Here is a 13,376-nt window from a genome sequence, read left to right on the forward strand (position 1 = left end):
TTAAAAAAAAAAGAAATAAAATAAAATAAAATTTTTACTATTTAAAACATTTTCTTTTCTGGACATTTTATATTTCTTTAGTATTGGGACATTTTGTTACCTGTTAACTGTGGTTAATTTAAAATTCACTTGAGAAACTTGTAGAACATATGCTTCTTTAGCACCTCGGTTTGGGGGGCCAGTCTGTAAAAAGTCCCTTTCTCTTTGTTCTGTTCTTATATTTTTCATTACCTTTATCCATATTCCTTTGTCTTTTCCCAGTTCTGCTATGCCAGAGAAGGAATGGCAGGGATTTTCTAAGCAATTTCCTTAAATATTCAAAGCATTTTCTTCTCTTCACAGTAAAATTATTTAAGGAATTTGGTAAATTAGAAAAAATATAAAATATTTTAATGAAATAGGAAGAATTTTCTAGGTGAGACTTTATATCATTTTCATGATGAGTTTTTACTTTTTTTTTTTTTTTTTTTTTTATTGCTGCTGTTGTTTTTTTTCTTGTTTAAAGTTTTCATTTTTTCTGAGATTTTTCCTGGACTTGCTTATCTGGCAAAAGTAGGTTGTGTTTTAAAAGCTCATTTTGGAAATGAGTAACTATTTTTTTTTTTTTAAGATTTATTTATTTATTTTAGAAACAGAGCAAGTGAGAGAACTTGCTTACTGTGAGGAGGTGCAGAGGGAGAGGAGAGAGAGAGAATTCCAAGCAGACTCCCTGCCAACTGTGGAGTCCCTGGGGGTGGGAATCGATCCCACTACCCTGAGATCACGACCGGAGCCGAAATTACAAGCCAGACGCTTAACCGACTAAGCCACCCAGGCACCCTTAACTATTTTTAAGTTGAATTAAATTATAGAGTTTTGTTATCTAAGGCAGGCTTATTTAAATAATATAATAATAATAATATATAATAATATTTATAAGATTCATACATACCCAGTTCTCTGAGAACAGATTATAGTAAATTTATTAAAGTAGGATTGTAAGGTAATGATATTTTAGAAATTGAACTCAGGTTTTAATGTAACCATTCAACTGATTATGAAATTTATACAGTTTGAAATTTGGTTAAAACATTTGCCTTTAAGTTGATCATATTTTCCATGATATTTGCAGCTTTGGGAGATATCTGTAATTTTTTTATTTGAATAGTTTATTTCTTCTTTACCATAATTTTTTTTTTCCTTATTAACTAGGAGTTATAGGAGCATCTGGCTCCCATAGCCTTTATATGTTTCAGTGAGATCCTTAATGTGATTTACTAAAGAACAACAAAATCACCCAGATTAGTGGCAGTTTGCAATTAGTGGCAAAGTTTTGGTGTGCAGTTTCTTTTATTCTTTCTCATCTACTTTTTTAAGCTCCCTGTACTCTTACCTCTGAAATTGTTAGATATTTTCAACCAAGCTTGCTTATGCAAAATGGAAGTGAAACAGGAAGAGGGGGAAAAACTGAGTGGAGAGAGAAAAGGGAAGGAAAACATACTTAGAATACTTAGCCCCTCTTAACACCTGGTGCAGAGCACTTCTCTATATTTGTACTTCCCTCACAGTTCACCTACTTTATTTTCAGAGTCCTCACTTAGTTGTCTTTTTTGTTGTATTTTTTCTGAAGTTTTTATTTTTAATGAATTGGGTGGAGAGAAAGAGGCTGTAGATGGTTTATGGCACTATAGTACAACTGAAACTTTGACTTGTTTTTTTAAAAAAAACCTCCATAGACTGTGTTTTGAAAGCATGGGGGAAAATATTTTTTGTCTTTTCACTATATAAAGCTAATGGCTTTCACTTATTTTCACTTAGATCTAAGAGCACATTTTGAATACTTACTGCTTCCTAATTTTGCTTTATCTCCGTTAAAGAAGCATCTGGAAATGTATTGATCTTTCTTTTGGATCTTGGAGGTTGGGTTTTCTCAACTTACTTCTTTCTGCATTATTTAGTATCTTTAGTAATTTGAGATGTTTATGATTTCTAAACAAAATAAATGTATTTTAAATATTTAAGTTGGTTAAAAGTTAACATGTGACCCCGCAGAAAATTTTGAACAGGCGCCAACCCACTTGCTACTCCTGGCTCCTTGTCCTCCTGCTGGGACTTGTTAGCATGAAAGAACAAAATGAAAAGTACTCTTTGTCACAATATTTTCTATAAAAATAACACTTTCAAAAGAATTTTTTGTACCTGGCAGTGTAAAACTTGGCATGTAACAAATGTGAGCATCTTGGCTCACAAATGTAAAGACACTGTCAGTCCCCCTGGAGCTACTGAATTCCTCTCTCATAGTGTATCTCTTAATATCTGCATTTCTGTTCATTACTTTTTACTTTGTCCTTGTGGAACTACTTCGTAAGTTGTTGTTTTGTTTTTGTTTGTTTTTTAAATCTGATCATCAAGTCTTTTGGCCTCCGTGGGTATGCATTTTGAGGGTTTCTTTTGTTTTGGTGTTGGTTTGTATATTGCTGGATGGATGCTTGTCCAGAAAGTACTATAAGAAGTTTGTGGAGGGCATTTCCCTTGGGAAATTTACCTCGCTGCTCCGTCTATACTTGTTTGACAGCTGTTCCTTTACTTCTAACTTTATTATTAATTCAAAAAGTTATAAAGCCATATGTGAGCAGCTGCTCACTGTTTTCATTAGGACCAAGTAAGAAAGAAAGGACCCAGCTATTATCAGGAGTGATTTAAGTTAGATTTTAGGAATAATTTTCTGGCAGTTATGATATAGTATAACTTATTAAAAAGAGAGTTACAGATTTTTTTTTATTTTTTTAAAGAGCATAAAATAGTATTTGTTGAAAGATGAGAGGAGTTGAAAGATGAAATACTGTCTGAAGGTGGGATAGTGAACCAGCTAGTTTTTCAATTCCTGCTCTAGTTTTAGGATTTTATGATTTCATGCTGGTATTTATTCTTCTCTGACAGACTAACTTTTCCCATGACTTTCTGTGCTTTAAGATTCTTCCGTGCAATAGTAAGCTCTTTAAGCTGATTTATATTCATTTTTGAATTGATATCTTAGCTGTAGATTTATTCATCATTTATTTGGCATTTAGGTGCTAAATTAAAATGCAAAACTTATTTACCTTTAGTTTAAGATATGTAATGATCAGACACAAAGGAAAAGAATAGATAAGTTATAGTAGTTGAGGATTGCTCATGAAACTACAAATGCAATTGCCTGATGGGCTTTTATCTTTTGTCACTAAGCCTTCAAAATATAACTGTTCATTGTAATCATCTTTCAGACATTTAAATAAACTAATACCTAGTATTTATTAAATAGTTACTGTGTGCCAGGCAAAGTGCAGTTAATATAAACTATAGTGTTTAATTCTCATAATGAAACTGGGGGCTTAGATTTTATTATCCCCATATTCTAGATGAGAAAGTTTAGAGAGATCAAGTAAATTACCCAAAGTCATACAGTAACTGGAAGATCTATAATATGAAAAAATATATGAAGTTAAAAGAAGCAGAATATAAAATTGTGAATACATTATGATCTCAGTGAAAACACACACACACACATTTGAAAGACTAGAGGGTACCATTAACAATGACTACTTTTAGGTGTTGGGAAAACAGATAATTCTTATTATATTGTCCTTCCTAATTTCTTATAGGCTGTACCTATTATAAGGATAGCTGATATATGATCATATGAGGTGGGAATTGCCAATTTTTTTTTTCAGGAGTTACCCCAGATTGCTCTCATTCCCTCACATTCTATTCAATAAGTCCTACTGGTTCTACCTCCAGAATATATTCTCATGCCCAAATTGGCCCTCCTTGCCATCTCACTGCTGTAATCCTGCTCCAAGCCACCATCTAACTGCGTCTTCCATATCCAGTCTTGCCTACCCACCCCCCACTAAGTTCATTCCCCATGCAGTAATTAGAGTGATTTTATTTTTAATCTCTTATTTACTGTATTTTAACCCTGAGAGCAAGGATTTTGTAGACCATTACCTGGTATGAGACTGAGTATGGAGTAGGCACTTAGTGGTTTTTTGAATGGATGACAGTGGCATGGAAAGGTGGTCAGCTTCATTGCTCCCAGCTCACCTTGCAGCCAGTTGGAAAGGGACCATAGGAAACTGCTTTAGACTTAGTTGTAGCTAGCTCTCTGTGTGATTGACCACAGTAGTGGTTTTTTGGATGCATTTCTTTTATTGCTTTTCTTTTTCACTCATTTGCTATCATTTTCACATTCTAACACCTTGACATAAGTCTTACATATATGCACAATTTCCAAATGTCGGTCCTCACCATCTCACATATTTGAGAACTGTAGAACTGTTTTGTATTTTTTTCAGTAGATTTTGTATTACTTTGTTTGAAGACAGCTATTTTATGTCTTTAGACAAAGACGTTTCTTATTTCTTTTTCTGGAGTACAAAATTTTGAGGACATTTCCTCACTCATCTTTGTGCCCCTACAGTTACTAACACAAGTCCAGCACATAGAAGACATTTCTTGGTTTATTGAATTTATTTCACTCGTAAATTCCAATCACAGTATAATAATTGGAAACTATTCCTTAATTTCCAAACATGTTCCTTTTAATGTAACTTCCAGTTACTTAGTTGTCCAAGTCTGAATCGTGGCTGTTGCCCTTGATTCCATGTTCTTTTTTTACCACCCCTTCTTCAGATCTAATTAATTTTTAAAACTCATTGATTTGCCTTATTTAATATAGTTTACTGTGGTTTAATAAGCTTTAATTTTTTTTCATCTGTATAGCCCCACTGCTACTTTAGTGCAGATAATCACCATCTCTTATCTGAATTACTGTAGAAGCCCCCTCCAAGTTCTAATCCCTACTCTGTCTTGTAGCCACAGTTGTCTTCCAGAAATCTGATTATGTCATTTCCATGATTAACTTGTTCTCCATATCTCTCAAGATAAAGTCTAAACTTCTTGATGCCTTATGAGTCTTCAAGGTCTGATAGCTTCCTCTGTTGCTAACCTTCTTTGTTTCTACTCCTTTCTATCCTTTCCTGGCTCCCGAAATTCTAGCCATACTGAATTACTTTTAGTTCTCCTAATTTATGATGCTTTTTTTTCTCTTTCTCCTCCCATGGCACCTACTGTTACTTTCAGCTGGCTAGTTTCATTTGATCCCACCTCATATATCACCTCTGAAAAGTTTTTTTGACCATACATTTAAATTCTGTGACTATAGCATGTACCATGCTATATAGTAATTGCCTAATTATGGAAATATATCCCTTTAAGGAAGTATTCCTATATCAGGTCAGAAGCTCAGTATGGACAAAAACTATTTTGTCCCCAGCAACCAGCATATTATGAAATAGACATTTAGTCAGTATTTATTAGATTAATTGATATTTCTGCAGATGATGTTGCCTTATGTTTCCCTGAGAAGCTAGAGACCTGGTGTAACTCCCTCAACTCCCTGCGTTTCCACCAGTCTTAAACTTTTTATCTTTATCCTTTCATTTTTAAAGATTTTATTTATTTATTTGACAGAGAGAGTGAGCATGAGCAGGGGGGAGGGGCAGAGGGAGAAGCAGACTCCCCGCTGAGCAGGGAGCCCGATGTGGGGCTCAATCCCAGGACCCTGAGATCACGGCCTGAGCTGAAGGCAGACGCTTAACCGACTGAGCCCCCCAGGCGCCCCTATCTTTATCCTTTTACACTCCTTTCCTACTACTGTTTGACAAGATAAATACTTAACTAAAATATAAAGTGGGAGATATAAATACAGTAGGAATAGAGGAGTATTAACTATCTTTCAAAAAGTTTAGTGGTGAGGGATGCCTGGGTGGCTCAGTCGGTTAAGCGGCTGCCTTTGGCCCGGGTCATGATCTCAGGGTCCTGGGATCGAGTCCCACATCGGGCTCCTTGCTCAGCAGGGAGCCTGCTTCTCCCTGTCTCCCTCTGCTTGTGTTCTCTCTGTCAAATAAATAAAATCTTTAAAAAAAAAAAAAAGTTTAGTGGTGAAAAAGAAGGCGATAGAACATTAGAAACAGTATCGAAGGAAGGTTGTTTTGAAGGATAGGGAGAAACAGGGAATGTTTGTAGGCTGAGGAAAGAATATAGGGAAAAATACAATCAAGCAGTAATAGAGAAAGTACAACCGATGAAGCAAGAGCTCTCTCTTGGCAGAGAGGTAGGGGACAGGATTGTTTCAATCTTCTGCTTCAGCCTTCAGGGCAGTGGAACAACTCCTCAGCAAGACTACTAGGTCCATACAGTGGCATCAGTGTTTTGGCCTCTTCCATGCTAGTGAACAGTTTTCCGATAAAAGCATTCTAATTTTTCTTGGCGGACAAGCCCTCTCCAACTCCGGGTCCAGCTGACTCTGTTTGCTAGTACTCCCTGATCCTTATTAACTACAGAGATCATCTTTTATCACATGGATTTCTTTGTGTTTATATTAGTGATTTCCATGTGTGGTTCATGGAGGTACTTAGTATCTGATATTAAGTTCTTTTAAAAAACTCTTTTTTCAAGACTCTTTAAAAGACTGATTAAAAACCAAACATACACAAATGTATTGAAAACCAAATTTTATCGTGATGAAGATTTGCCAGATTGATTTAGTTTCATACAAACCTGAGAAAAAATACTCCCTAGGCATTTATAGGCATATAATTGAATCTTTTATAAAATGTCATTGATTAAGAAAGATATAGTTCTACATTAACCTTTAAGAAAATTTTATCTGTATATGTGTACTTATTTAAATTAGCTTAAATAAGTATTTTGCTATAATGCTACATTACTTAAAGTAAAACTCAGGGTGCCTGGGTGGCTCAGTGAAGCATCTGACTCTTGATTTCGGGTCAGGTCATGATCTCAGGTTTGTGAGATCAAGCCCCGAGTTGGGTTCACACACTGGGTGTGGAGCCTGTTTAAGATTCTCTCTCTCTCCCCCACCTCTGTCTCTCTCTCTCTCCCTCTCTCTTAAAAAAAAAAAAAAAAAAAAAAGTAAAACTCAAACGTACTCCAAGACATGGAAAGTCCACTCCTAGTGGAGCACGTTGACAGTGTGCTCTTCTCATTGTATAGGTATAATAATTGCATAGTAACAACTGAATGAGCATCATGCAGGATCATAACAGTAACACACTATCATTTTAATTTTCACAAGTTTAAGGAGTGCTTCTCTGACTTTTACATTTCTGGTAGTTATTATAAATATAGCTCTGATACATTATATATAACATATATATACTGTCTGTATGTGCTCATAAATGTGTGTTTGTGTTGTGTGTGTATGTATATTCCACTGCTAAAAGGCATAAAAACAAAAACTGGTATATTTAAAGCATTCAGTTCAGTAACCCTGTTGTTAAATCTACTGACCACTGCTTCTTTAATACTCTATACTTTCTGATCTCTCTATTTAGTTTTCTTTTTTTTTAAAGATTTTATTTATTTATTTGACAGAGACAGAGACAGCGAGAGAGGGAACACAAGCAGGGGGAGTGGGAGAGGGAGAAGCAGGCCTCCTGCTGAGCAGGGAGCCCGAGCACAGAGCCTGAGCACGGAGCCCGAGCAGGGAGCCCCAATGCGGGACTTGATCCCAGCACCCCGGGATCATGACCTGAGCAGAAGGCAGACGCTTAACGACTGAGCCACCCAGGCGCCCCTCTATTTAGTTTTTGATAGTTGTTGACTACCCTCCTTAACACTCTCTTCCCAGAATGTTTATTTCTATGAGAGTATGCTGCAGTATTTAGAAGTCTTGATATCTGCATCCTACTTTATTTTTTTTAAAGATTTTATTTATTTGAGAGGGAGAGAGAGAATGAGCAGTGGGGTGGAACAGAGAGAAAGGGAGTAGCAGACTCCCTGCTGAGCAGGGAGCCCAATGCAGGGCTTGATCCCAGAACCCTGGGATCATGACCTGAGCGGAAGGTAGACGCTTAACTAACTGAGCCACCCAGGCGTCCCCATCCTACTTTAAAAAGATTCAGTGGCAAATTTAAAAATTGATAAAGTATGTGTGTTTGTGTCTGTACTGTTGGTGTGTGTGTAGAGAGAAAGTGAGAGCATGCATTACAGCATGTGTGGCAAATATTAAAAATTGGTGAATTTTGGCAAAATGTATGTATACACTTACTGTATTGATTTTTCAACTTTTGTGTATGTTGAAAATTTTCAAAATTTTATTTAAAAAGAAAAAGGAAAAGAAAAATGAGAGACACAAGAAAGCAGAAGCAGGAACTACCCCTCAGGGGTGTGACAACTCGGCTGCACCTTGAGGCAGGCCTGGTTTTAGAAGTAACAGTCACCTTCTGTGGTAAACAGTCACTTTGATCCTGTATTTTTAGGGCCATAAGCTTATGTGCATTGATCTCAAGTTTAATTTTAGTTTTATTAATTGGTGAAATCAGAAATCAGGAAAAGAAAAAGGCAAAATAAAACCCAAGGCTGATGATACTGTAGGGAAACTTATACACGTATGACTCATGCTACTAAAATAGATAAGGCGGTTGGGATAGCAAACTGACATTATGCATCAAGAGACCTAAAAATGTTCATGCCTTTTAATCCAGTAATCTTACTTTTTAAAACTAAATCCCAAGAAAACAATTTAGAAAAGAATAATTAAATCTGATTTCAGGATTATGGTTCATAATATAGCATTCTTCTGGTTCCGTTGACAAAAAAGAAAAACAACAAAGTCCCCCTCTCTAAAACCATGCAAGTTCTTAAAAAAAAAAAAAAATAACCTTTTCCTGATATTAACAAACAAAACCTTTCTCTTTTTTGGATTTGTGAATTGTTTGTTTTTCTGAACTTTTTCTTCCTCTTTTTTTCCCCTTTTGCCTCTTGAATGTAGGTGGTGCCCAGCAATCTGCCTTTCACCCACATCTCTCCTCTCCTGGTGGCAATTTTAATTGATGTCATAGTTTTTATTATTTGTATGTAGAGCTCTCTGAAATTGAAATTCCAGTCCTGTCCTCTTTCCAGAGCTCCATTTGTGATGCTTAACATTCCAACTGCTCCCTTTTTGTCTCTTGAATATTCTGTGCTGTGTTTCAACTCTTTATATCCAGAAATAAAAATCTATCATATATTTTCCCTCTTAAAATTTATTTTTCTTTTCATGTTCGATCAACTCATCTTGAAATCTTCAGCTTTAAATTCTCCCTCTTTCTTACTCTAACCTCAAAACCCTTGTACTGTGGACCTGCAGTATCACTCTGGTGTGTCTTCATCCTCTGCATGTGGTTACCCTAGTTTAAGTTTGTTTTTTTATTTTAAGAATGTTTGTGATAGGTCCTTAATTGATCTCCCTGCATTCTTTCTCCTCTCTAAATGAATCTTGTCAGAGAAGTCTTCCTAAAGCACAGATCAGACCATATCACTTTCCAGATTAAAAATCTTCAAAGACTTTTTATGAAGAGAGAGGTTCTTGAACTCCATCATCTAGTCTTCAGGGTCCCCCACTATATAGTTTCAACTTAGTTTCCTTTTTAAATTTTTCTCCCTCATATCTTTTTTCTCTTATTCCTTCATACTTTCCTCTGAGCCTTTGTAATTTTTTGGCCTCTACCTGACCATTCCCCTGTTTTCACATTTCCAGATCTCATCTGTTCTTTAGAAGTTGACTTTCAGATTTGCCTTCCAGCTGGAAGTAATCTTTTCTTCTTGGGAACTCCCAAAAGCTTTTTCTGTGTCTTTGTTACTGTGCTTAGCATCCTTTCCATTGTACTGTGATTATTTATGTACACATTACTGGTGGTTGTTAAGTTCTTTAAAGTTTGTATTCATGTCTTATGTTTCTATTTCCTGTGTATATTATCTGATATGTAGTTCTTAATGGATATTTACTAAGTAAACACCATGTAAAGAGTTGTCTTATTTTGGTGGGTTTCTTTGTCGAGGAAAAGGAACAAAATTTTGAGGATACTTCATGAATATATCAAAGACAGAAAAAATCGTATGTTCCCTAAGAACCTACAGAAATATTTTTGGAAGTAATACATAATGCAGATAAATTTGCTAAAAAGATATATGCAGATGAGACCTTGCATCACTAATTCAAACCATTTTCAGACAGATGAAACTTAATTTTTCAAGCCATCTAGAAAAGAAGACAAACTTAACAGTTTGTTCAGTCATTTAAACAGTTATTTATACAAGCAGAAACTTTTTTCTTTAGTATTTCTGTAATATATAGCTCACATTTCATATACTCTAATTTACTTCTAGAACTTTTTAAGGATCTTCTAGATTTTTAAATGGTTCTATTCCCCCTCTTGCACTTTTTATTGATTCTTTTTTTTCCCTCTGTTTCTCCTGGCAAAACTTACATTTAGGTAATGCTCTGTTTTATAGGTATCCTGGTCAGATATAGGAGGACTGGAAAATATCAAACTGAAATTGAAACAGGCTGTAGAATGGCCCTTGAAACATCCAGAGTCTTTCATTCGAATGGGTATTCAACCACCTAAAGGAGTTCTTCTGTATGGACCACCTGGATGCTCTAAAACAATGATTGCAAAGGCTTTGGCCAATGAGAGTGGACTGAATTTCCTAGCTATAAAGGTAAGGTGTTAAATTTTTTAATTGCTACTTTGTCTTCCAGCGCCACTAACACCCATCCTCTGATTCTTACCCTTAGAAAAACATGAAAAGTCATCTTAAGGAGTGGCTGAGCTTTAAATAAACTAGTGCTTGTAATCAGCAAAAATGGTGGACTACTTTATTTAGTTTTGTGATTCTCAATATTTCTTATGTCTGTGTATAATAGAAACCAGTCTTGTTTAGTTTCTGTATTTTTTAATTGTGCTAATAACCTCTTTTGCTTAACTAAGACTTAATTTAAATATGACATGAATTTACTATTTATATAGAGAGAGTTTTCAAAGAAATCTGATAATTTATATGGTAAAACTAAATTCCTTAAAATACTTTTCTAGTCAGGGAATATCTGTACAAGGTTTATATTCCGAAACACACACATACATTATTTGTTCATTGCCCTACCCTATTACTTGGGGTAGATAATCTTATCTGACATGTAAGTAAGTCTTACTTGACTTGACTTTAGGGCCAGATATTTTTTTTTTTAAGGTTTATTTATTTATTTTAGAGAGAGAGAGAGCATGTGAGCAGGGGGAGGGGCAGAGGGAGAGGGAGAGAGAATCCTCAAGCAAACTCCCCTTGAGTGTGGAGCCCGACATGAGGCTCCATCCCAGGACCCTGAGATCATGACCTGAGCTAAAATCAAGAGTCGGACGCTTGACCGTTGACTGAGCCACTCAGGCCCCCCAGGACAAGATATTAATTTTTTAATTAACTTTTATGTAATATGATCATTTATCCAGTTACTAAATATACATATATAGAACCTTAAATCCATTAGTGGAATGGACTTTATCACAAAAATATGTACTTCAGTCTGTTAAATATCAAATTCATTTCAGGAAAAGCACATGATAAAAGGCTCTGTTTTGATAGTACCAGGGAATTTTTTTCATAACAAAATATGTTTTCTATCTTAGAACACTGAAATCCTTGGCAGTTTGAAAGCATAAAATTTATTTCAGAGTAGAGTCAATTTTTTACTTAAAATTTTTTTGGAATAATGTTTAGATATGTTTAGGCTATTTGCTTTTTAAGAATCAGTATCTTCACAATCACTAGTGATTGCATATTTGTGATTATCTTGTGGAAGATATTAGATACTGAAAATGGGGGAGGGGACCATTTTCACTGTGATCACTTACACTGAATCACTACCACAGTTTTAAAGTTTGCAGCTTTAAACGTTGGAGTAATGAGTGATTTTGAAATTTCAGAGACATTTTGATTTCTCTTTGGTGCCTTTTCTCTTATGTCATGGTAATGGACATAACTGTTTTACTGGCACTTCCTACTCTTTTTACTGTCATCTCCATTTTTCTGTGCCTACCTTGTTGTGTTTTCCACAATTGTATATTCATAATCCCTGAATTTTTTCTGTTTCCTGGATATCTGAAACTTACTTGATGAGGTCTGCACTCAGAGTTATTTATACTGGAATCTCAAAGAGGAGCATATGTATTTTCCTACAAACTAGTATCTCATTCTTATGTGATCTAAGATAACTGTTCCAGATGTTACCAGGACTGCTTTCTGGCCTATCTTAGGATTACTTAGAAATACATTTATTACTGTTTTTGAGTATGAAACATTTCAGAACTTTAGGCAGTTTACTTTTTTCACTGTGAGAAAATGTACAAAGATTCTTTGAAAGGTTTATCTTGCACACTATTCATGTAAAATAGCCACGTGTCTGTTAACTTATTTGAGCTTTTTCACTAAACTCACGTTCATTTTTCTTTTAGGTCATACTCGCACAAAGGTTAAGTGATGTTAAGAAATTTTCTTATTCAATTGAGTTCATACTTGCTTAGAGATAATTACGTATCCTACTTACTAGTTTTTATTTAAGGTGGATTTTTATTCAATATACATTTTAGTATAGTTTGGCAGTATTATTCAATTTTTGAATCTGGGTGGAGATTATATTTAATGAACAATGAATGTTCATTTTACTATTTTTTAAGTTTTCCTACATGTTTAAAGATTTCCAAAAGAAAAAGTTGGGAACATGAAAAAAATTTTGTTTTTCTCTGCATTTTCATCGGTCTTTTCATCTTGTCTGATCATTGCTAATGAGAAAAGTTTAAAGTAGCTATGTTATACAGCTTATGTATGCAGAAATGAAGTCAAAGAAGTTGGGAATTTATATTATATTCTTCCTAGTTTTTTTTTTTTTTTTCTATGAAGGAAAAGTTGGTTTTTGGTTGCAACATACATGTTTCTTTTCCAAGGGATTTAAGTGTTAAGTTTGAGCTTTTGAAATCACAAGTTTGACACATTTTGAAAATGACCAGAGAGGGGCGCCTGGGTGGCTCAGCCGTTAAGCCTTCGGCTCAGGTCATGATCCCAGGGTTCTGGGATCCAGCCCCGCATCGGGCTCCCTGCTCTGCAGGAAGCCTGCTTCTCCCTCCCTCACTCCCCCTGCTTGTGTTCCCTTTCTCGCTGTGTCTCTCTCTGTCAGATAAATAAATTAAAAAAAAAAAAAAAAGGAAAGAAAGAAAATGACCAGAGAAACGTACATAGACAATGAAATTTTCTAGCCTATTGGAAAATACAAGTATCTTACATGTATTGAAGGGAAAAACTCCCTAACATTTTTTACAATTGTAATTACCTTTAATTCCGAAAATAAAGAATTTAAAGATTTGAAACATTTCTTTCTGAGTTTATGAAAGAACCCTTTAACTTCACCTGTGCATCTTTCCTAAACAGTGATTAGAAGATGTATACTCAGAGTTCAGACTGCACCTTGGCTTGTGTGGACTCTTAATATCCTTTGGCATCTGTATGTGTTGTTGTGTAGACTG

The 13,376-nt window shown here is 35.2% G+C and overlaps 1 protein-coding gene across 5 annotated transcripts in view; it reads left to right on the top strand.

Moving 5' to 3' along the window:
- SPATA5 (spermatogenesis associated 5) overlaps window positions 1-13,376 on the top strand; it is a 335,078-nt gene that overhangs the window by 58,014 nt on the left and 263,688 nt on the right. For all 5 annotated transcript variants that reach the window (XM_032412773.1, XM_032412774.1, XM_032412776.1 and 2 more), the window contains one exon: window positions 10,318-10,527. In XM_032412773.1, coding sequence (XP_032268664.1) covers window positions 10,318-10,527 — 210 coding nt within the window. The remainder of the gene's footprint in view (window positions 1-10,317; window positions 10,528-13,376) is intronic.

The sequence above is a fragment of the Phoca vitulina genome, unplaced genomic scaffold (assembly GCF_004348235.1).
Source record: "Phoca vitulina isolate PV1807 unplaced genomic scaffold, GSC_HSeal_1.0 scaffold14, whole genome shotgun sequence".
Lineage (NCBI taxonomy): Eukaryota > Metazoa > Chordata > Mammalia > Carnivora > Phocidae > Phoca > Phoca vitulina.